The sequence below is a fragment of the Mastigoproctus giganteus genome, chromosome 8 (assembly GCF_048544385.1).
Source record: "Mastigoproctus giganteus isolate SK-2022 chromosome 8, ASM4854438v1, whole genome shotgun sequence".
Classification (NCBI taxonomy): domain Eukaryota; kingdom Metazoa; phylum Arthropoda; class Arachnida; order Uropygi; family Thelyphonidae; genus Mastigoproctus; species Mastigoproctus giganteus.
The window spans coordinates 26,394,503-26,420,771 of record NC_143582.1 but is presented as its reverse complement, the minus strand read 5'-3'; the positions used below and the strand labels follow the sequence as shown (position 1 = coordinate 26,420,771).

At 37.6% G+C, this 26,269-nt stretch overlaps 1 protein-coding gene across 6 annotated transcripts in view; it reads right to left on the bottom strand.

The window, feature by feature from the left end:
- The window catches only part of LOC150081387 (uncharacterized), a 325,542-nt gene that overhangs the window by 142,064 nt on the left and 157,209 nt on the right, over positions 1–26,269 (bottom strand). For 2 of the 6 annotated variants that reach the window (XM_090379754.1, XM_090379756.1), the window contains 3 exons: positions 17,692–17,962; positions 4,121–4,387; positions 2,547–3,176 (listed from right to left, as the gene is read on the bottom strand). In XM_090379754.1, coding sequence (XP_090235880.1) covers positions 2,547–3,176; positions 4,121–4,387; positions 17,692–17,962 — 1,168 coding nt within the window. The remainder of the gene's footprint in view (positions 1–2,546; positions 3,177–4,120; positions 4,388–17,691; positions 17,963–26,269) is intronic. The other 4 variants (XM_090379758.1, XM_090379759.1, XM_090379755.1 and 1 more) reach the window with 4 other exon arrangements.

Below are 26,269 nucleotides of genomic sequence, written 5' to 3'. Positions count from 1 at the left end.
ATACGACCATTTTATAATTTTTGTAATGTAAGTACAAAATCTAATAACGATAAAAGAAATAACAATGAATGCATCAACAAAGCTTTACCCAAGGTAATATGCCATCATCCAAATTTGTTACACCCAGGTTTTGAAAGTTACTGATAGTAAAAAAATTTGTATTTCTAAACTATCTGACTTCCATTCGTTATTTTCATCCCATGCTATCCTATTTCCTGTTGGACTTTTAGCTGTAACAAGAGTGCACAAGCCCTATTTCCTCATCTGTTTGACACTGTCAATCAAACTTCTTGGTCTGCCTCTCAGCCTATTACTATTCAAGATTAGTTCAAATATCTGTTTAGCTAACCTCCCTTCTCCCATCCTTCCCATATGGCAATACTACCTTAAATTTGCCTCATTTAACTTACAAACGTTGTTTACCCTAAGACTTTTTTCTTATTTTCTCATTTCTAATATAATAATGCCACTACTTCCATAAGTAAGTTCCATTTTTATTTTTCTTAAAACTCACTGCTAAAGATTTAATCTTTGCTTAATTCCTTTATTTCTTACTGAACATTCAGTCTAGAACAAGAAATAAAATTAAAGCAGGTTTAAAAACTGTACTATAAATGATTACTTTTTGTCCCTTCTGCAAAAAAAAAATTTTCTGCAAATTTACCCCCCCCCAACATGCAACAGTTTGAAACTACTCTCTTTTAATAATTTTAATTACTCATTTTTTAATATATATTTAGTATCCACTTCTGTATGTCTAACCAAAAATGAGTAAACTTTATAGTTTTTTTTAAGTAAAAACATTTTAAAGAGGACACTCTGACATCTATTATCCCTCTATAAACAAAGAACAAATTTTCTTTGTTCACAAATAATCAAACAGTGGCTACATTAGTTTCTCAAAAGCTTCAATTTCTACTCAACTGCTTCAATTTCTACTCAACTTTTGAATGGTATATGAATTACTGTAGATGATGTGAACATTCAGAAATCCTCCACAAAAAATAAGTGCAGTTACCAAGGTGCAGAAAACATGGCAACCAGAACTATTGTGCCAAAATCTTCCTGAACAGCAATTCAACAAGATGCAGTTACCAAATTTTACAAAGGGAAAAAATCACTTCAGAAATTCTGTGGGAAGATATATACTTTACCATCAAAGATAAAGTGGTAATCAATACAACCATGTAATTGTTATTACCATGAGAATGTTTTGTCTGATTTTTTTTTACTAATTGCATGACATTCTGTGCATTTAACAGAACAAAGGGTGTTTCTTCAATTTCATGAAGATTTTCAGATACACAGGGTTTCTTAAAGTGCTTTGCTGACATATATTCAGATACCCAGGTCCTCTTATAGCATAAGAAAGTTAATACAGATATTAATCCAAATTTTTTACTAACCTTAAGGCTAGCATAATCAGAACTTTTCTGATGTTGAATCCTCTACAAAAATTGTGTTATATTTGCATAAAAGCTACCTATTTTGTTTATAACTAATTATAGCTATTTCATTTCTCTTCATCCCCCCACCATTTTCTAAGTACAATACTATAAGTTCAATCAGAAGAATTGGTTTGCTTAAGAACAAATTAACACTTAAAACCATAGTTGCTTTTTGTAAAGATCCTGTAATATCTGAAAACCAGCTTTGTAATAATTAATCATATTAAAAGACTAATTATCACAGTGATTTTTTCTGTGATTTCCCAGCTCAGTGATTTTTGTTTCTTGGTTTTTTTTTTTTTTTGTTTCTCAGCTTTTGCTTTTTGTTCTTCACAAAATTTCCCCAAAAAACAATTTTTACTTGCCTATTTTTGTGACATAAATTCACTGACACATATTTCTCGTTGCATTGCCAATGTTTGTGAATAAATGTACTGACATTTCTGATGAAACAAATGCTTAAAACTTATTATACTGGAAACCAAGCAACATAACCTGATTAATAACGTGCAATTTGTCACTTTTTAAGGCTTGTTTTAACGAGGGCCAAGGATAATACAAACTTCTTCCCATTCCCTAAGATACAGGTGATTATATTACTTCCATTTTATGTATTTCTAACTTCGGAAGTACTTACAAAGTTAGCAATACGTAAAATGATATTACGATATTATTTCCACCTTTTGTATTGTTAACTTCATAATCAAACAATTTTAAAAATACACAAAATACAAGATGTCAGCCTAATGTGCTGTCATACTGGTAATTAGCAGCTTGTCATGCATAGTTTAATTTATGTAAAATCATACATTATAAAAGAAATGCATTTTTATTATCATTTGTTCAATTAGCATTCTTTTAGAAGTGCATGCACATGCATGTATGATATTAGAAAACTACCCCATCCCTCCCTCCCTCCACAAAAGGAACATACATGACAACTTGCTAAATCTGTAGGAGATTTAAACAAAAAAAAAAAAAAAAAAAAAAACAGGCAAACATGCATAAACAAATATGGAAGAATCAAATTATTCCCATACAATTTTTGGTATAATCAGCACAACACAAAACCAATAACAGCTGCCATGCAAAGCATACCTGAGAGCACCGGTCTTGAATAAGAAAACACCTCAGTTCGGTTCAGCATCAACATAGATGTAGCTCGTCCGTCTCTCTGAGCAGTTGCAAGCGCATCTGCCCTAAGGCGGGAAGTTCGAGTTGGGCGAGGTGTAAAAGCCAAATGCATCATGCTATGAGAGGGATAAAGACCGGGAGTTCGGGTGGGAGCAGACCGGGAATGTGGGGACACAGAAACAGATGGTGGAATGTTTTTAATGGGGGAGGAAGCTAAATGAAGCATGCTACGGGACATTCCATCACCCCCTCTACTAGCAGGAGTACCTGTTAATTTTTTGATGGGTCGGGTTGACAGGACAGAGTTGGGCAGGTTACACATGCTTTTGCTCATACTTGGAGATGCAGTACATGGACCTTTGGTGGGGGCACTGCCTATGGTGCTGTCTGTGGAAACCTCAAGGTAGCGTCGACGTGGCTGAGCCAACTGGTCAAGCCGCGTCATACTGACAGCACGCATACTCTGATTACCTCGTGATAAAGTGTGTGGGGTTGTACTGCGATCCCTAGGCGGGGTCGGCATGAGATCCGTCTTCTTTCGCCCTCGAGAAACTGAGGACAAGGATACCATACTGCGAGACATGATATCTTCTCCTAATTGAAGGAAAAACAAAAAAAAATTAGAATTATAATCACAGTACTACGCTATTTAAATTCATACCCCAAAATGAATAATTGTACAATTAAAAATCTGTACTATTAAATAATCTTTATTTCCCATATCATCTGTATTACTAGAAGTAATTGCTACATCATAATAACTTATACCAGTATTTTATTATTAAGAGAGTAGCAGTCTCTAGTGAAATATTTATTAAGTGCATATAATTTATATACCTTTCAAGGATTTAAGTAAATATCAACAAATGGTTTAACAAAATGAACATAAAGCATCAATAAACAAAACAGAGGCATTATTTTACTTCATGCACATTTTTGCAGCAATCAAATTTTGAGGGAAGAACATACGGGGATAAGACATGCCTGAAACTGAGAAACCAAAGGGTAGGGAGAAAAGCAACAAAAAAAAAACATGAGGAGAAAAGGAGAGGTAAAAAACTGCAAAAGCATCCATATACATCTTTTGGGGGGAAATTTTTGGCAAATATCTTCATAGACCGTGAAGAAATGTCTGAGCAGCTTTCTTGAAAAATCGTCCTTTGTCATATTTAAAAAATTAAATAAAATAAAAAGCTATTAAAATGAGCAAATATAAGCAAAGCATTGTAGGTGGTTAATAAGCAAATTTTGTTTCTTTGTGGTGAAATTTAATAATTTCTCCTGTTTTAAAAGAGTCACGATATGTTTTCATAAACATGCTCTGTTATTTCAGGCAGATATTCCAGTAACAAATATTTATTAAAATATATATCAGTTAGCAGGTGGTTAAGTGTTAGTCTTCATTCACCTGCACAGAAAAGGAGCTGTTGCACATACAAATGTCTTCTTCAAGAAGCAAGCTTAATATAGGACTAAGCAAACACACATGAGGTCTGTTGGTCACAGGATCCAAGCAACTTTGTTATGGCCCTACTCACCAACCAAAGCCCCAGAGCCTATTAGCCAGCCTGTTGAACGAAGATTGTAAAACTGAAGTTGATTTCCAGGAGATTTAGAAGTAACATTATTTTCAGACATTGTCAAACAAGCTTTAGTTTCATCAGACCTCATACCGTCTAATGCTGATAATGATGCCACATTTTTAAATGGTGGTGGTGGTGGTGGTGGCGATGATAGTTGTGTTTCTTGAAAGCTAACCTGAAGGACTTCTTCAGTTCTTAGATCAGGAAAGGTGGATATATTTTCTGAAAGAAGATGTCACAATATCTAACTGACAAAAAAAAATTGTTTTAACTTAAGTGAACTTTTCAAAACTAATCAAAAATAGTTAGCTTTTAACTGTATTTCATAGTTGACATTTCAAAATGTTTCAGCACAAAAAAAAAAATAAATAAAATAAATAAGTTTATAATTCATATTTCCATTTCATTTATAAGATAATACTTTTCATCTGGAAATTATCACTTAAAAGGGATATTTTCTAACTAGGCTATGATAGTTATTTTTTTTTTTTCCTGTTATGAAAAAAGAAGAAAAGTACAAATTCCATAATAAATTAAAGTAATAACACTTATAAAATGATATGTGGGGATTACCTTTCGATTTTTGCCTTTTATGTTTCAATGAAAGCATAAGACATGTAAAGAATTAACAGGCATGTTTAACTATTCATATACCTTTCTGCTAAATATAAAAATAGAGAATATCCATCATCTTTAAACAATGGTCAAATTATGAACAGTAAAGTTTACTATCACAGTACACAATCTTCCATTAATACCTCAGATCTATGACCTCACTTCTACTAACACCTGGTTTTCTTATCTATTCTTATTGAAATATAATTTTTAATTGCATCTTCATTTCAAAACTGATGACCACTAAATATTACACTAGTTTACATATTTATAAGTAATCTAAACAAATAAAAGCTTCCATTTAAAAAGGATAAAATCTCTTTATGTATGATATTAATTTTCTGCATTATGTGGAAATCCATTTCCTCCATGGATTTCCACAATATAAATAAACATAAATATAAACAAATAAAAATTTGCACTATAAATACACATCCTTTCCAAAACAAAAAGTACAAATTGCTATATATTCATAATGTGTACCACCACTCAGACAGAAAGTTTCACTGTCCTTTCACTAGTGGGCAGATATGCTTCAGTACAGCTGGTACAGCAGTACTGAAGATATGATATGCTTCAGTACAGCAGTGGGCAGATATGTTTCAGTACAGCAGTAAAACTCGATGGTAATTTCTCAATACCACTGAAAGAGTTTGGAACAATGTTCTAAAATTTTCAAAACTGATGTCACAGGTAGTTTATACTTTGTTACTTATCTACCAATATCAAGCAATTTTTTCCTTAATTTTTTTACAAATTGGCACTGGCACCAGTCCATGGATGAGCAACTGGAAACCAATGAGTTAGAACATACTATTTTCATATATGATACATATATTTTATATTGTAATTCGATCACCATAAATTTCCCCATATTACGCACAAATAAACAGTACTTCTATAAGTATGTACTTCTTTGCCTACTTAATTAGATAGTATGAATCAGAGCTGTGCTACTCAATATGTTCTACATTGATAATAATATTAGTAAGATAATAAGAGGAGTTTACCTCAATATAGTACGTAGAACACTTCCGTATGATACCCTCCAGAAATTAAAATGGAAAAAACGAAAAAAGACAACTTACCGGTACATTAGAGTAAAATATAAATAATTAAATAATCAATTTAACACAATTCAAATCAATTTAAAACAATTAAAAATCAAATTAACGCAATTAAAAGAATCTAACGAAAATAGGTTCGTGCTTCTCGTTCAGCAGCGTCAGAATTAGCCTTTCCTGCCATTAACAAAAAACATACTTTTTTATTTAACGAGGCCAAAATACTTAACGTTCAACGTAATTATACGCGACTATTAATTGCAGAAACCGTTGAGGTTAAATTACACGAGAATTCTGTTAATGTTCGGCAGCCATATTTGATCTCCGATGCGTGGACCTTTACGCGCATGCGCGAAGACAAATAATCTCTATTTAAGTATCACGTTTAACCCGATTCGGTAATTTTCATTCCTGTGATCACGACATATGATCGAAAAGCGTTGTCAGCTTCAGGAAGGAAAATCTTTTTGAATATTTTCGTTATTCTTTTAATTGCGTTAATTTGATTTTTAATTGTTTTAAATTGATTTGAATTGTGTTAAATTGATTACTTATATTTTACTCTAATGTACCGGTAAGTTGTCGATTTTCTCGTTTTTTCCGTTTTAATTTCTGGAGGGTATCATACGGAAATGTTCTACATACTATATTGAGGTAAACTCCTCTTATTATCTTACTAATATTATTATCAACGTAGAACATATTGAGTAGTACAGCTCTGATTCATACTATCTAATTAATTTTTAAACTCTTATTGACTATTTCATTCAAGGAAGGAAAATCGTTTTGAATATTTTTGTTAGATTCTTTTAAATTGCATTAATTTGATTTTTAATTGTTTTAAATTGATTTGAATTGTGTTAAATTGATTATTTATATTTTACTCTAATGTACCGGTAAGTTGTCGATTTTTTCATTTTTTCCGTTTTAATTTCTGGAGGGTATCATACGGAAGTGTTCTACGTACTATATTGAGGTAAACTCCTCTTATTATCTTACTAATATTACCTACTTAATATATAAGTAAGTAAGGTACTGTTATTTTAAAAGTTTAGCCTGATTCTATATGCTCTAGACATAGCTGCAAAATATTGACTTTCAAAAAGCTGAAGATCAAGTAACTGCAAGCAGAAGAAAACAGGAGAAATGGGGTTTTTACAAAACAAAATTTTTTTTAAAACCAGTTCACAAAAACAGAGGGGAGGGAAAAAAAAGCATGATTTGTTTTTTTTTTTTTTTTTTTTAATGTCCATGAAATTAAATTTCACTGACAACATACACTTTTTATATTAAATACAGACACGGGATTGTTTACCGGTACAATATTCTTTCTAAACATTAGCTTACCTACGATTTTTCTGTCTGCAGTTTCCATCTGGGGTCCATTAGACATCAACTGGTGAGTGACTGCTCAAGAAAAATGTTGATGCAGACTTTTCCCTCTTCAGAAATGGCCCTTCTGTCCAGACTTGGCTGTCAAGAGCACTTCCACAGCTCCACAAGAAAATGAAGAGCTGAACAGTTTTTGTTTTTCTCACCTGACTGAATACTGTCTCAATCGGCACTGCTATAATGAATTGTTAAAATGCCAAACATAATCTAAATTACATGTGCAATTTTCAGTTCTCCAACTAAGACCATTGTACATCTATTTTTTCTTTTTTTGGTAATATCTGGTAGGTTCATGCAATGAAACTGACAGGTGATGCAGCAAAACATCTACTGCTTCATCTGTTTCTTCATTTTTAATGATACCAAGCAGTACTAGAAACTTGTCCACAAAAAAAGAAACTTGTACACAAAAAATTTGAAGAGGGTGTACTGCAAATTTAAGAAATTTGAGCTACTTTGGCATTTACATGAAAATCATTTTTCAATGAGAACATGTGTACCATGTAGTCACGTGCAGCAAGGAAATACTTCTTCAATGAATAAAACAAGAGAAAATAATTACCATCATCTGCTATGGTAAACAACTTCCAAAATAGAAGTGGAAGATTTAAAAACTTTGGTATAATAAAATTGCATATAACATTATCTAGAAGTAATGAACTCAGTACATGGATGTGAGGTGCACTGGACTGAAGAGATTTGTTCAGATTTTCAAACATTGGCATAATATTTAAAAGAAACGAGTAAATTGTTTTATTTCAGCCAGAAGAGAAGAATGTGAACAGACTTTACACATGAGTAAGGATAACAACCTAGAATTATCAGCTTTCTTGGCCTGTTTAGACTTACATTCTGGAGTTCAATTTGTCTTCTTCTTTCAAAATTTTTGGATCATGAACTCAATTTGAACACACTGAACACAAATCAGTACCACTCACCAGTGATCGCTTGTTGTACATTTCAATTTGGTAACTCTGAAAAGCACACACAAATGGCTTTTCTCACCACCTGTAACCTTTTCTTTAAATGAAGGTTGTCACTGTTCTTCCAGTTTAGTTACACATTTAACAAAAGATAGCCAACGTGAACATACATGCTTTAAAATCTTTTTAACTTCAGAGGTATGCATCAGTTAAAATTGTTTTCTTTTTAGCAGAACTGCTTTCTAGATAACAGTAATGTCTACTAAGTATTCATCTACTTTCACAGGAAATCATGTAGTCCCCTTACAGCACACAAATTAATATGGTGACAAGGACAGCTTATTACCATTGAGTGCTCAATCTCCTATTTTAATAACCCTGCTACCCCCATTTTCACACCTACCACAATATAAAATCTAGAACAATAATGCTGTTTGCAAGTTACCTGAGTAACAAGCCACAGTACCACCTTGAAAAATTAATTATCCTTCACATGCACATCACAGATGGGAGCATCCCAGAGACCCAACTTGGGCCATTTCTGTTTCAACCTTAATAAACAACATCAAATAAGTATACTCGATTTGTTATTTTTTTTTATTATCGTTATATAACACATTAACAGTTTATTAGAGAAGGATTCAACCCTGTATGACTATGGTCACTAAGAATTTATGCAAAGCTGGTATAACATACATAAGATAATTTGACATAGCATTGTATACAAATACAAAAACATAATAATAATAATAATAATAAAAAAATTAAAATTGAGATCATCAATACCAACAGTGGCCTCTTGATAGTAATAATAAAACTGAACCCATCATATAAAGTTATTTAGAATTAGGATTTTGCAAACATTAAGAGTTACTTAAATGATCAGATATAGTACAATAAACCTTAAGGCTCCTTGTCAATTTTTTGGAGAAACTGAAGATTACAAACTTTCACAGATATCTACAAGTCATGCAACATTTTATAGCTAGTAGGCACCAGGCAGATATTAGTATTAGTATTAGTAGAGGTTTGATGCAAGAAAGCAAGCTTATGCAGCATCAGCCAAAAAAAAAAAAAAAAACCACTTCCACTTCACCCCTCTGTTCGTTCAAAATACCTGTCCAGCTCAGCCTTAAACTTATTTAGGCTATCAACCTCCACCACAAGGGATGGAAGTCTGTTCCACCAACCAACCACCCGCTGGCTAAAGACAAATTTCCGCACGTCTATCCTACATCTGTCTTTCCTCAATTTGAATTTATGCCCTCTCAGGTGATTATTCTGAGCTAGAGGAAGAATCCCATCAGCATTGAGCATTCATAAACCATTCAAGGCTTTATACACCTCTATCACATCACCTCGCTGGTGCCTAGTCTCCAGACACTGTAATTTGCAAAACTTAAGCCTTTCTTCGTAAGAGCACCCCTTTGTTCCATTCACTAATCTTGTTGCCCTTCTCTGTACTCGTTCCAGCAGCTCTACATCCTCCTTGAAATGAGGCCTCCAGACCTGTATACAGTACTCTAGGTGTGGCCTGACCATTGCCTTATACAATGGAATAATCACCTCCTTATCCCTGCTGGAAAAATTCCTGTATATCATTGACAATACTCCATGAGCTACTCTTGCAGCCCGTCTGCACTGCTCAGAGAACTTCATATCTGCCTGCACAACCACCCCCAAGTCCCTTTCATTCTCTACCACTGTCAGTGTTGTACCACAGAGTTGATACGTTGCTCTGGGGTTGCTGTTTCCCATGTGTAGTACTTTACATTTGTCAATGTTAAACTTCATTTGCCACCTCTCAGCCCACCTGCTCAACCTTTCCAGATCCTGTTGCAGCAGCATAGTGTCAGTAGTGTCCTTGACAACCCTGCCAACCTTTGTATCGTCTGCAAACTTGGACATTAATCCCGATATACCATCATCAATATTATTTATAAATACAGAAAACAATAATGGACCCAACACTGAGCCCTGAGGGACTCCCCTAATAACATCAGTCCACGATGAGCAGTGTCCATTGATTACCACTCTCTGTCTTCTCCCCCTCAACCACCCCTTTATCCATAGCAGCAATTTGCCTCCAATGTCACACTGCTCCAATTTGTGTAGCAGTCTTCCATGTGCAACAGTATCAAAAGCCTTTCTAAGATCCAAGTATATAATATCAAAGTTATTCCCTGCATCCAGTTCTTTTGTGACTGCATCATAGTATCCAATCAAGTTGGTCAGGCAAGACTTCCCCTTAACAAAACCATGCTGTGTCTGAGCTATAACTGAAGTCTTGTCTAAATGATCCTGCAGTGCGTCTTTAACCAGTGCCTCCATTAATTTTCCTGGAACAGAAGTTAAGCTCACAGGTCTATAATTACTTGTGTCAGCCTTTGATCCTCCTTTGTGAATTGGGGTCACATTTGCACATTTCCAGTCTATGGGTACCTCCCCTGAGTCCAAGGAAGCTCTCATAATTATGGCTAAGGGTTTGCTTACTTGCTTTGCTGCCTCCTTTAATATAACTGGATAGATCCCATCCACCCCGGGTGCCTTTCTTGTGTTTATCTTCAACAGTTTCTCCTCCACTTTACTCCCAGTTATTTCAAGATTCTGTAACTTACTGCTAGAGTTGAATACACCTCTGGCATTCCCCTCGCTGAATAACTCCTCATGTGTGAATGTCGATGCAAAATATTCATTTAGTTTGTTAGCCACCTGAGCAGGATCATCAACACTTGACCCATCAATATCAAGTGGACCAATCTGATTCATCCCTTTCCTTCTAGAGTTTACATAAGTAAAGAACTCTTTGCTGTTTTTCTTTGCATCCCTTGCCAAGGATTTCTCGTAATCTGCCTTCGCCTGCCTAACCTCCTTTGTAACTTGGTTGCATATCAACTTGTATCTATTATAGGCTTCTGTGCCATGTGTTAATTTGTAAGTATCCCATGCATTTTTCTTCTCTGCCATATGCCTCATTAGTTCATCTGACATCCATTTTGGCCTAAACCTTGAACAATATTTCTTAGTTGGTATGTAAAGCCTAGTAGCTTCCAAGATACGTTCTTTGAATGCTTCCCATTTTGAATTTGCTGTTGGTAACATCATCAGTTGGTCCCACTGTATAGAATTTAAATACTGTCTTAGTCCATCGTAGTCGCCTTTACGGAAGCAATAACCCTTCCCTTTACCCCTAATGGTAGTTACCTCTTTGAGTAAATCCCACTTCAGCACACTGTGATCACTGCCACCTAGTGGTTCATTTATCTGCAGATTCTTAATGCATGAAGAATCACTGCTGATAATCAAATCAAGAGTATTACTCCCTCTAGTTGCCTCCCGAACATGCTGATGTAGAAAACAATCATCCAATAAATCCACAAAAGCCCTGCTAGTGTGTGAGTATCCAGCCCCCAAATTCCAGTCAATATCTGGGAAATTAAAATCTCCCATTATAAGACACTCTGATTTACTGGCCCACTCTATTTCCCTGTACAGTTCCTTATTATACTCATCAGAGTCATTAGGCCTATAGCACACTCCTACTCTCAATTTTGATCTCCCAATGCTTATGTCACACCAAACTGACTCGACACTGCACTGTCCAGCAATGTCGACTGGCTTCACTTTCTTGGATTTTATGTATTTCTTAACTAATAGCATAACCCCTCCTCCCTTCCTATCCTGTCTATCCTTTCTGTAGTTACATTGTACTCCCCAAATTGCAGTTCCGCATCCCTTATATCTGTGTGACACCACGTCTCTGATATCCCAACAATATCTGCCTTCGATGTTTTGAGCAATACCTCAAATTCATAAAATTTATTTACTAAACTCCTAGCATTGGTGTACACGCAAGTATACCTGCACCTGTTTCTATTCTTAGCTACCCTAACACAACCCATGTGTTTACTTGTACCACAATGGCTCCCAGCAGTCTCTGAAATACCATGCATCTTGTTTTTCAGGCTTCTGCTCATTCTAATAGAAGCAGTGCAAGAATCTCTTTCACCTCTGCCAGTGGCTACTGTCAATCTATTGGTCTTTGTCTCCCCCCCCCAAGCTAGCAGTTTTCCGACCCACCTAACACTGCCTCGATAGCATCAGCAAATATTCTTGCACCCTTTCTATTTAAGTGTATCCCATCCCTGTAGAAGCAATCTCTCCTGTTAACAAGTACAGTCCAGGCTGAAAAAAATTCTACCCCTTGAGCCTTGCACAATCTTTCCAGGGCCGAATTGATCGACAAGGCTCTCATCATATACTCCCTCCTATCGTGTCTGGGCAGAATTGCAGACACTTTCAAATTCAACCCTAATTCTCGGCTTTTGTTCAACAGTGACCTGTACTTGTTAAGTAATTCTGCCGGTCTCCTACTCTTAATATTATTAGTGCCAACGTGTACAACTATATCACCTTTTGTGCCCTTAAAAGATGATATTCGCTCTACAACGTCATCAACCTTTGCCCCTGGCAGACATACCCTGGTCCTGTTCCACCTATCTTTTTTACAAAGCATGTTCCCCGTTTCCCTGACAATAGAGTCACCAACAACTACTAGTTCCTTCGGGACCAGCGCATTCTGCCTTGGGGGTTGTCTCTGTGTCACGCGATGCCCAAGTGCAAGCTCTGGCGTTGATGTGGGCAGCTGAGAGCTTGATGGGCCCCTCAATTTAGTTTCTTCGAGGGCATCCACCCTGTCCTTCAAGCTCTCATATAGGCCCAAAAGAACGCCGAGTTGTTGCCTGATATCGATACACTCCTTGCATCGCGCACACACAAAGACATCCCCCTTGGCAGTATCATGTCCCGTACCCGATTGCAGAGCAATCGGGTACGGGACATGATACTGCCAAGGGGGATGCCTTCATCAATGCCTTCTTATAAAAGTTACTCACATAGATAGGTACTTATACAAGCTGTTATTAATAATTCAAAAGGAAGTATCAATGAATTAGTTAAAAGTGTTCAAAATTGAAGAAGTAAGTTTACAGGTGGATTTTCCTTGAAGAGGTCCTATCTTAATTGAATTTATTTAAACATACTGGCTGGATATTCAATACCACAAATTCAATACCAGCTGATCTGGCTGATTGTGCAAAGGTAAATTCAAGTTGCCGTGAACCTGATTAGAAATAAGCTGATACAATGCGTTGACTCCTATCCAAAATAAATTGCCCCTATGAGGTGACCCTGCCTAATAGTGAGTAGATCTCCTTTCAGCCTTCATAATAGTCTGTATTTATCACGACACAGATTGAACAAGATGTTAAATTAGTGCCACACAGATGGTGGTCCACACTGATTCAAATGCTTCCCACAATTGTTGCAAATGGATAGTTGCAGATCTCTACTTCAAAGGATTTGTTCCACCTCATCCCGCAGGTGCTCAAATAAAATTGAGATGGTGGATGGGGGGGGGCTAACACATAGGCTGAATTCACTCTGATGTTTCTGGCTTTGTGACATGGTGCATTAACCCACTGAAAGAACCAATTCACAGATGAATACACTGCAATCATGAAGGGTACCAGCCTGGTTGAAAACCAATCCCAGATAACCAATGGCATGCAAATGTTTCCCAAACTAGTATGGGGGAATAATGAGCACCAAACTTTTGTGGGAGAACAAACCCTCCCATATCATTACATGTGCTCCATCAACCTGCATTTTTGACAGATTTGGTCCATGAACTCGTGCATCTTCTGGTCCTCCCAGCAGTGTGAAACAGCACAACTGGGATTCATCAGACCAGCCAATGTTCTTTGTTTTAAGATGTTCTTTTAGTGGCATGGTGCAAAGGTAAATCAAAAAATGGAAAGCAGAGAAAAATTAAGCATTTCAACCTGCATAGAGTGCAATCTGTCTTTAATTTCTTAGACTACAGATTATTCTCAGACATTTCATAATATTTCCTATACCACTTCTTCAGTGAATAGCTGAAATTCTGTCCTCATAAGGACAGCACTTCAGGTATTCACTAAAGAAGGGATATAGGAAGTACAATAAAACACCTGAGAATAAGTTATATTCCTGTAAGAAGAATAATCTACAGTTCTATAAGAAACTGAAAGCAGATTACACAGGTTGAAGTGCTTATTTTTCTCACTATTTTCCAGTATCTTCTTTTTTTTTTTTTTTTTTTTTTTTTGACAGGAGTGGAACCTGGTTCAGCTGTCAGCTGAAATATCCCCATCCTTCAATATATTTGAAGCAGTTGTGGGAACCACCAATAGCACCTCTTTCCCACAAATACTATGTACTCTTATGTTCTAAAGAATTATTATTATTATCATCATTTAGCCATATGGTGCAAGGAAGCCTGAGGCTTATGCTGCACCAGCCAAAAAAAAATTTCTGAATTACCCTGAGAGAGAGAAAACAAGAGTCAGAAATAGAAGGGAATCACCAAGAAAGAGAAGAATGGTGATATCCAGCTCAGGACCCTGCGTGTGCCAAGCCAATACTCACCAGATGTGGGAACAATATTTCATGGTATGGCGGATTTGCGATATATACAGAGTGAACAGCTGTTTGGAAGAAAAGTAACGATGAGAGCGAAACCCTTAGAAGGGTTGTTTGTGAGAAAAAGATCAAGCATGTTGGCTGTATGGTTACGATTGTCCGGTATTCTTGTAGGTAAATGAACAATCTATTCAAGGTCATTACTAACTGCATCTCGACCGGTGTAACTAGAAAACGGAAGCCAGCTGGAGTTGCGAACATTAAAATCACCAAGGAAAATTACCTCACTGTTAGCAAAGTTGGACTGGAGAAAGTCAAGTTGCAAAGAAAGGAATTCAATTAGCTCCAAGTGATTTGTGGAGTTGGGAGAACAGTAGAGACAACAGATGAATGAGGTAGAGAGATTTTAAGCCAGAGAAGATCAAAGAGAGGAGATTCCAAATTACCAAATCTCAACAGGGAATATCAGTATGGACATAGGCATAAGTATCACCTTTGAGGTGAAAGGAATCATACAGCGAATAATTTGGGCAACTGAGATGAGCAGTAGTTGAATCAACCGATAAATGAGATTCTGTCAGAAAAAGTACATGGGGTTTGGCAGACTGCAAGGAGAAATGTACATCGTTGAGATTAGAATTGAAACCATGTATATTTGTGAAATGAACTAGAATGTGTTTGGGAGGTTTAGATCTTTTCGCAGATAAGCTTACTCTATTAGTTGGACAATTCGTGGTGTATTCAATAGTAAGAAAAGGTGAGGGGGCCATGTTGTATGAAGTAATGAAGTTTTTGGATATGGCGTACACATGGTAAAAATATACCCAGATCCTTGACATAACGTGGCCTGGACAATGTCCCCCGCATACACACTACTCGGACTCCCTCCAGTCCCTATCTGGCAGAGTAGGGGCAGCAAGATTATACTCTAGCTGATCCAGAAGCCTTCTACAGAGTTACTAATAGGTTCGGTCCAGTGTACTAACTAGCAGCCTATCTGTGAACATCGTTTTAGAGCTGCGCCCTCAAAATGTAAGGAAGATTGGATCTCGCCATGATGTTCATCATAACCTCAAAAGTCATCAATCATACTGCGTGATAAAAGAGATGGGGAAGGGTTGATCAGAACTTAGCTCTGGAGACTAAACATGGGTTCCACCACTTCAAGCCTCCAATAAGTAAAGTGGTGGTACTGCACCGGGTGATGAGAGTCATCTACCACCCAGTATTGCCTGGTAACACAGAGGGGCAGCATTCCTCCATGTGGTATAGGTGCCACACCTAGACCCCTACTTACGTTGGTTCACACCTGCATGGAGGTTATACCCAAGATTGCTAACAGTCCCACAATCGTGAAAGTACAAGAAGAGGATTTGGTTGGCACAGACCGTCCGGAATTCGTCGAAATTGGTTCCACTTGACTACTATCCCGAATATCAGTTCCATCAGCATTTTAGACTCCCAGGTAGCAAGTACAGCTTGTCTGGAATAGCCTAGCGAATGTCTGTGACAACCTCAAGGACCAAATTAATACAACTTCTTTCATTCAACCATTAGATCAAGACATTATATCCACCTTTAAAATTCATTCCATCAGAAAATCGTTACAATGGATTTTGGAAAACATTGATTCTGAATCCATTGAAGTAATGGAAGCATGGAAACATTTCTCAATTGTGGACTGTATCAGAACCATAGCTTTATTGCTCTAAGAAGTAAAACCGGAAATGTTAAATGCGTGTGGAAAAATCCACACGCATTTATGGACAGAGTATGGAGAGAGTCAGTTCATTCAGGAAATATGGTCAAGCCTCAGAAAACGGAATCGGTGCTATAGTAGAACTTGCTATGTCGGTAGGAGGAAATGGTTTTGATGATATGACTACTGAAGTCCTCGTGGGTAGCATCGTTGATAGAATCGCCCTCCTCCCCATACCAGGTGGAAAAGACCTGAGTTCGAAACCCATCAATGACAGGAGGAATTTTTGTGGGTCTTTTTCACAACGTGGCTGAGTTAGTCAGGCTCAGATGAAGGTAGCATGGTTTTTTCTCCTGGAATCTCAAGTTTTTCATCCAGAAAAACAATCTCAGAACACACGCAATTTATAGACAATATACACAGAGTAACATGGCCTTAATCGACGATGCTTCTAAAAAAATTTTAAAAAGATATGATTACTGAAGGCATTCAAGAATTACTGGTAGAAAAGGAGGCTGGTGAGACAAATTTGGTGGAAATGGCATCGGATGTAAAACCAAATCAATTCAGATGATGATAGCGCAGATGAAAATTCTAAACTTCCAAATTTTACACTAAAAAGTATACGGGAAGGCATAAAGTTAGCAGAACAATTAGAATCTTAATTTTTGAATGCAGATTCTTGAATGAGAGGAGCCCAAAGTTCAAAAGGGAGCTTCAAAAAATGCTTAGTTCCATATGATGAAATTCACAACGATTTATCAAGCAAAAGCAAACAAACCCAGATCACTGATATTTTAAAGAGAGCAGAAGATACACAAAATCTAGAATGGTGTATTTTTGTTAGTTTTGTTAACATTTTGTTAACGAAATATTGTATTTTTGTTAGCTTTTGGAATGTGACCCCCCCTCCCTTTGTACTTTTTCTTAGTCCCGTATAACACAGTTTCACACAACACTACATTTTATAGGAACCTAACTACCGTGTTATACAAGGGTTACCTGTATTTTAAAAAGTAACCAAATGTCTGAGAATTAAAAGGCTCTACAACCATGACAATACAATAAAAGGCAACAGATCCATAATTAAGATTTTTCCTGAGAAGTTACTATTTTTCAAATTAACTGAGTTTTCTAGGTGAGTGGAAATTCTGTTTGTAATTATAACTGAAGTGACCAGAATTTAAAACTATTGAATGAACAAATGTACAGAAATAATGAATTTTATCTATAATAAGGTTTTTATCTATAATGAACAAATTATACAAATGAGCGTAAAAAAATTATAACATGACATGTACAATAAATTATATATAAATATTATTCCTATGGTTAAAAATCAACCTATAAAAGCAATATTAATTACATTACCTGCTTTACGGTCCAAACTACCTGCTGATGTAGCTCGTTTAGAATTAGGAACTAATTCCTTTTCCTCAGAATGCCGTGCAGCATTTGTGCTACAAAGTAACGAACCTTGAGTAACACTACGGCTTGGTCCATATGCTGGAATATCAAGATCAAAACTCCTTGGAGTAGAACTTCCAAAGGCAAAAGATAGTGAATTCCGCTGTGCATTACGGCGGGCTTCGATTCGAGCTTCACGTTCTAAATTTCTTCTGAGTATTGCTTCTTTTCTTTCCTAAAAAAGTTTTATACATTATTACGAAATAAAGAATACAATCGTCCTATGTTTTATGAAGAAATGTTTATAAGCATTTGCAAACTGTATGGTAATATTATGATATGCATATACAAATTTAGGGGATTTCTATTAACAGTTCGGTAGAGAAATGAAGTGCGTCAAATTGATAATGTTGTGACCCCTCGCATATGCTTACTCAACATCTTAGATATACCCTATCTCCACTACTTCTATTATAATAAATAGTCATAACTTTTCTGATCAGCATTCACATAACACATTAGTATTAGCCATGTACTGCAAGAAAGCACTAGGCTTCTGCTGAACAAGCAAAATAAAATATATAAAAAAAAATTATATAAAAAAAAAAACATGAATAGGAAGAGACAAAGTAAGAGACATATCAACCAATAAAACTACTTAAGCACGTGTAATATATGCATAAGGGTAATAAAAATTGAAAATATAACTTGTTTATATAGTAATACCAGAAGTGTTATAACAGAATGGAATAACCTCAGCTGTCAAGTCTTTTAAAACGATACTATAGGACTAACTGGGACATGGTACCACCCTGAGATTATTGACAAGAAATTTCACTACAGTGATTATAGTGTGTTCAAGACAGAGAGGGGAGGGGATTACATAGGGGTGGCTTTATGCTTCTTATCAGAAGTGGATTGAAGACAGTCAGTGTTACTAGAGCCTGACCAAGACAAGGTACATAGAATAAGTGTGGTGTGAGTTTTGAAAGCTCCAGAGAACAGTAGAGGAGTCTATTACTGTATGGGTAGAGATCATATCTCTCTCTCTCTCTCTCACACTAAATATTTTATTTTAATTAGCATTAGCAAAGGCACATGATGCAAGAAAGCAAGCTCATATAGCATCAGCCAAAAAAAAAAAAAAAACCCTTATTTCACCACTCACTCCAAATGTTTGTCAAGTTCTGCCTTGAATCTATTTAAGCTATCGACTTCTACAACGACAGATGGAAGTTTGTTCCAGCAATCAACCACCCGCTGGCTAAAGGCAAACTTCCACACATCTATCCTACAACTGTCTTTCCTCAATTTGAATGCCTCTCAGGTGATTATTCTTAGCAAGAGTGCCAGGAAGAACACCATCAGCATTGAGCATGCTCAAACCATTCAAGGCTTTATACACCTCAATCAGATCACCTCACAGGTGCCTAGTCTCCAGGCATTGTAATCTGCAAAACTTAAGCCTTTCTTCATAAGAGCAACCCTTTGTTCCATTCACTAATCTTGTTGCTCTTCTCTGTACTCGTTTCAACAGCTCTACATCCTTCTTAAAATGGGGCCTCCAGACCTGTATACAGTACTCAAGGTGTGGCCTGACCATTGCCTTATGCAAGGGGATAATTACCTCCTTATCCCTGCTAGAAAAATTCCTGTATAGCATTGACAAGACACCACCATGAGCTACACTTGCAGACTGTCTGTGCTGTCCAGAAAACTTCATATCTGCCTGCACAATTACTCCCAGGTCCTTTTCGTTCTCTACCACTGTCAGTGTGGTACCACAGTGTTGATACGTTACTCTGGGATTACTGCTTCCCATATGTAGTACTTTAAATCTGTCTAGGTTAAACTTCATTTGCCACCTCTCAGCCCATCTGCTCAACTTTTCTAGATCCTGTTGCAGCAGTGTACTGTCATTAGTGTCAATAATGATGATAAATTCATAAATACACAAGTATTTACTGATATTACTGAATGCAATTTAATGACAATCCATGGATTATTTTAACTGTAAGAGTAATTATTATATTTTACTGTAAAAAAAAATTATAATACAACTTATTATTATATTGCAGTTAGAGCAGTTTAATAAGTAATGTACTAATTTTAAATTTAACTAAATATATTTTTATTAAGATATACCAGGTAATATATCTACCTAAATATTTACCTTTCCAGTTTCCAATTTACCACACAGAAAACCATTGCCTGATAGATCTGAATCAGAGATATTGCCTGAGATAAAGCTGTTCAATCATATGATTAAGGACTATATCTCATTCCTGGCATTTATAACTGATTTTAATGGTATATTCACATGTCATTACAACAGAGAGAAAACTGGATAACTAATTGTAAAAAACAGTTGAAAACATATAAGATAGGACCGTTTAGAAGCCCTTTATGCTAAACACAATAAAAAGCCTTAGAAATGTTGAGAAGCTGCTTAAATGTCACCAAACTGTTCCACCGATTTAATTCACATTAGCCAATATATCACTAGTGGATCAACACTGACAGAATCTATAATTAACAATTGCTTGTTGACCAGATGGAAGGTTGTGATAATTCGTAATCAATATTTAAATTAATTCACAGCCTACTTTAAGCTAAAAGTTTGTTTACCCTCTAGAAAAGAGACTTGGAAATCTGTAATACTACAAAAGTTTTGTGATTTACTGAATATAACCATATTATTTTTATTACATATGATCTCAAGTGTTTTTTTTATTTTGTTATGCATTTTATAACAGTGGCTCCCAAACGTTTTCGGCCACTGCCCCTTTGGTTCCATATACTCATCTCCAGTGTCCACTATCCTACCTTATAAAAGCATTATTCAGACTAGCAGTTAGCACGACACACTAAGAAAGACAATAACACAATAAAATTCAAAACAGTAATAATTAATTGCATACTGATTCAAAATCCAATTAAAACTTTTTAATTTAATTAATTCAACAAAACTGATGAACTTAATCCAGTGATACTAGCTTTTCAAAGTCTGAGGAGTCATTTAGGAAGAATCTTAATACTACATTTAGTAAAATACTTCACTGTTCAATAAATCTTTAATGCGATGAAGCTTGATGAAGGTTGGTTGGTTCTTGGGTTTTATTGGTGTATTAGCAACTAAGGCTATAATGTGCCAAAACCAGGTGATTATAAAAATTTAAATTTCACTGACCTAATTACTTAGGTCACCATGTCAAAATATAAAATAACAAAGGTATAAAATGTAAAAAAGATAAATCAATAAAGAAATAACAATAACATATAAATTTTAAATACAAGTAAAAACCTTTATTGATTTAAAAAAGCTAAAAACAGCAGACACATTGTCATTGTCGGATAAAATCTGACTGAGTGTATACGGCTCAGTCAGATGGTTAAAAGCAGTAAAACGGATATTGCTAAAATCTCAACAATCGATTAAAATGTCTGATTGTTAAAATTGTGCCACAGGACTCACACATAGGAGGGTCATCAGCCCTCAGCAAAAACGAATGAGTCAAATGACTATGTCCTATGCGGGTCCGGGCAAGAACAACTTCCTCCTTATGATTCCTGCGCAGACTAGACTGCCACGGTTCAATTACAGGCTTTATACGATATAATTTATTCGTAGTCTGTCTATTCCACGAATCCTGCCATTGGGAGTGTATCTCTTGGTGTATTATTTGCCTATAGTCTGTATAGGGGACTGACAGGCAGCGATTATTATTGGGAATTGCTGATTTGGCTGCGGTGTCAGCCAAATCATTTCCCCTAATCCCAACGTGGCTAGGAATCCAGCAGAAGCGGATATCATATTCACGTTCACGGAGGAAGTGAATCTTCTGCTGAATGCTAGACAGAACTGGATGAGAATTATATCTCACGGTTATTAAAGCCTGTAACACGCTGAGAGAGAGTCGGAATATAAAATGAACCGCTGGTATTGGCATTTACTAATGTGATCCAAGGCTATCTCTATAGCATGCAGCTCTGCAGTAAATATGCTGCATTCAGAGGAAATCTGCTCCGATGTAGTGGTGTCTGTAAAGACAGCAGAAGAGCCCACATATGATTCTGACTTCGAACCGTCTGTGTAAACTGGCGCGAAGTCAGAATGTTCAGTTCGGTGTGCCGAATAAAGCTGCAGGTAGACAGATGATGGAGTGTCCGACTTTCCCCAATTTCTAAGGGAGAAGTCACATGTTGGAACATGAGCATGCCAGGGTGGAAGGGGTTGCTTTGGGGTATGGGCAACCTTGTCTACCTTGATATTAAGTTCTTTGAGTAGATCTTGGAGACAAATACCAAAAGGACGATTGGCAGTCTTACGGGTGTTCTACAAATTTTCCCATCGTGGCTCAAAAACGAATGGCCACGTAGGATGGTCTGGCAGGGATTTCAGTTTTAAAGCGTACTTTAGAGACAACTGCTTACGTCGAAGTGATAACGGTGGTTCGTTTGCTTCGACGTATAAGCTCTGGACAGGAGAAGTTCGAAATGCTCCAGTAGCGATACGGAGAGCCTGATGATGGACAGGATCCAGCCATTGAAGTACACTGTCTCTGGCCGAATTGTATACCAGGGACTCGTAATCTAGTCTGGATCGTACAAGTGCAAGGTAGATGCGTAGTAGGGTGCATCGATCCGCATCCCAAGATGTAGAGGAGTGCAGAATATTTAGCCCTCTTATGCACTTTGTGCAGAGTTGACAGATGTGATCCAGAAAGGTCAGCTTTTTATCAAATACGAGTCCCAAGAATTTTGTGTCTGCCGCTACTAGAATAGCATTTTGCCCGAGCCTTAATTCAGGTTCAGGATGAAGATTATGCTTATGACAAAAATGTACGCAAATGGTCTTCTCCGGCGAGAACCTGAAGCCATTAGCAAGCGCCCAGGAATTAAGGCGATCAATGGCTTTTTGCAGTTGTCTTTCAATAACCCTCATATTGCATGACTGACAAAATATGCTAAAGTCATCAACATAGAGGGCATTGTTTACAGTTGGAGGAAGTTGTTCTGTGATGGAATTTACTTTGATGGCAAAAAGCGTGACACTTAAGACTGATCCTTGTGGTACTCTCTCCTCTTGGGTGAAGGAACGAGAGAGTGAGGATCCCACACGAACTTGGAAAGATCGATTGGCTAAAATTTTTTTAATAAAAATGAGGAGTTGCCCTTTAAGACCAAGGTTATGCAAATCTTTTAAGATGCCAAATCTCCAAGTTGTGTCATACCTTGTCAAAGAATACAGACACTAAATGTTCACATTTTAGGAAAGCACCCCGGATGGATGTTTCCAGTGTAATAAGATGGTCCAAAGTGGACCGGTTCCTTCGGAAGCCGCACTGGATATTGGAGAGAAGGGCATTTGATTCTAAATACCAGATTAAACGAAAATTTACCTTTCTCTCCAGGATTTTGCACAGACAACTAGTCAGAGCAATAGGACGATAGTTAGTAGTGACTTTTGGATCCTTTCCTGGCTTAGCAAAGGCAAGAATGATTGCCTTGCGCCAGGAATCCGGAAACTGCCCTTCAGTAAAGATTCTGTTATATAGAAGGAGCAGATAATCCATAGATTTTGGTGAAAGATGCTTAATCATTTCATAATGGATGCCATCTGGTCCAACAGCACTTGCTTTGGAAAGAGTGTGGGCTCTTTTCAGTTCCTCTATAGTGAATGCTCCATTGTAGGAATAAAGGCTCTTAGACTTTAAATTAAGAGCCTGTTTTTCAATTTTATGTTTCAGGACAAGGAACTCTGGGGAATACGAAGATGTTGCAGAGATGTTAGAGAATGTTTCCCCTAAGAGAATTGGCTATTGCAGTTGGATCTGCAATAGTGCATCCATTATAATCTAGGATTGAAGAAGGGTGGGATGTATATTTTCCCTTCGTTTTCCAGATTTTATCCCAGACCAACTTAGTACTAGTGGACTGAGTAATTGATGAAGTAAAACGGATCCACGATTCCTTTTGACTCTGACGGCGGATGTAGTGTGCTTTAGCTCGTGCGCGTTTGAAGGCTATAAGGTTGGTCGTGGTAGGATATTGGCGGAATATATCCCACGCTTTGTTTTGAGCCTTTTTTGCTGCTGTGCATTGTGAATTCCACCAAGGTTTGGGAAATGGTGGAAACCGAGCAGATGTTTTTGGAACAGCATTCGCAGCTGCTTGGACGATAATTTCTGTGATGTACGTTAGTGTATCATTGATAGGCTCCTGACTGACGGTACTGAGGTCAAAATTTGCCTGATGTTGGAAGGCAGACCAGTCAGCCTGATCAATCTTCCACCGTGGTAACCTGAAAGGAAGACACAGTCTTGCACTGTATAACGAGGTTATCACAGGGAAGTGATCACTTCCATATGGGTTCTCCTCTACTTCCCAAGTGAGTGAAGGGGAGCAGATAGAGAGATCAATGGCAGAAAATGTACGGGTAGGCATGTGGAAGAAGGAATTTGTTCCAGTATTTAGAAGGGAAAGGTCATTGTCATTTAGCATATGCTCTATGATTCGTCCCCTTCCATTGATGTTAGCACTACCCCACAGGGTGTTATGTCCATTAAAATCCCCGAGAAGTAAGAAAGGGGGAGGCAACTGCTTTACAAGATCATCAAGGTCTTCCTGGGAGATGTCAGTCCCAGGTGGCAAATAAATAGAGCACACAATTAATAAAAATCCCACTGTAAGGCGAATTGCAACAGCCTCTATGCTAGTTGTAATTAGCAAGGGCTGAACTGGGGTCTGGTTGCCCACAAGGATAGCCACTTCTCCATGAGCAGGACCATCCGCACTTCTGTCCTTACGAAAAAATGTTATGTTACGCATGGTGGGGTTATCATTTGCCTTTAGATAAGTCTCCTGCAAGCAAAAGCAAACTGGCTCGTGCTTTTGCAGGAGTGCCTTGATGTCATCTGCATTTCGCCGGAATCCATGACGATTCCATTGTAGGAATTTAGCCATTATTTTGGCTTGGTGGGTCCATCAGGCGGCTTCCGAGGTGCTGAGGGCTTACTTTTGTCAGTCTTGGATTTATCTTTTTTGGCGAAGAATGGACGCTGTCCCGTGTCCATTTCTTCCTCCGCAAAGAGTTCCAAGACTGACTCATCCGGTACCTCCTTGTTCTCTACATCCATTGTTTCTGTTATTACTGTTGGCTCTTTACCACTTGGTTTTGGTAGTGGTGGAACGCTAGGAGGTACAGGTATAGGAGTGGCAGCCAATTGTGTTTTTTTTGGTGGACTTTTGTGAACTCAATAAACAGCTTGCAATCGGAGTGAATGACTCTCTTGGTGGTACAGTCATCTCAGTTTGTGTCCCGATAGTGCACTTAGCAGAAACCTTCTAAGCATATGAAGGTTTCCCGCTATTTATTGGTTGGATACGTTTTCTGGCCTCTGGGTAGGAGATATTCAGCTCTGTTTTCAATTTTTGGATTTCTTTTTCATCCTTCCACCGCTGGCATGCTCTAGAGTAGGCGGGGTGCTCTCCTTGGCAGTTGACGCAGGTCGGTTTTGGAGCTGAACATTCCTTGCTCTCTTGTGGTCTTTAACACCACATCAAGCACATGCAGGGTTACCACGACAAGATGTTTGTGAGTGGCTGTATTTTTGGTATCTAAAACACCGCAGTGGGTTTGGGATATAAATCCTCACTGTGCAGTTTAGATAGCCTGCCTTGATGGAACTTGGAGGCCGTGGGGTGTTGAACGTGAGGATAAGAACTCGGGTAGGGACGAGATTCCCATCCTTCCGTATCAATATTCTCTTGACAGCTGTCACTCCTTGGTCTTTTAATTCAGAGCAGATCTCTTCTTCAGAAACATGAAGAAGGTCCCACTCTGATATAACACCTTGTGAAGAATTCAGAGTTTTTTGGGAGGTTACGGTGATAGGTATTCCCCCTATGGATGTAGAGTTAAAGATTTTTTCAGCTTGTTTTGTGCTGGAGGCTTCAATCAAAAGGTCGCCAGAACGCAGTCGTTTAACAGATTTTGGTGAACCTGCCAACCCTGCTAATCCTTTCTGGATAAAGAAGGGTGACATCTTTCCAATTGACTGCTCTCTGGTGGAATGGAGAATGAGGAAAAGCGGTGTCACTGATGGTGGTGGCGTATCCTCAGTCCTGGCTCTTTTTTGCAGAGGTGTTTTCTATGTCATCGTCTCGATTAGGTAGGGGCCTTGTTGGGGCCCCAGAAGAAGAGGGATTTAAATTACTCATAGGAGTAAGATAAAAATTTCAGATGGCCTAAGTACCTCACCCACCACGGAGCCCTACAAGGGGACGCCCACTCGTGAACTAGCAGGTACTGTGTACACGAATGGGACACCAAGTTAGCTTAGAGGCACCATACCCACGTTTCCAATAAGCCTTGATCCCGTCCCAGGACCAAAGGGAGGGAGACTTATTGGAACACAGTTGACCCTAGCAGTAAGAACCACCCGCCAATTGATCCCAGTCAGGCCAGTCCGGAACCACCCGCCTTGTTGAAGCAGGGGCCAAAGTGGTGTATTAAGGCTGGGCCCCTCAACCACCAGGA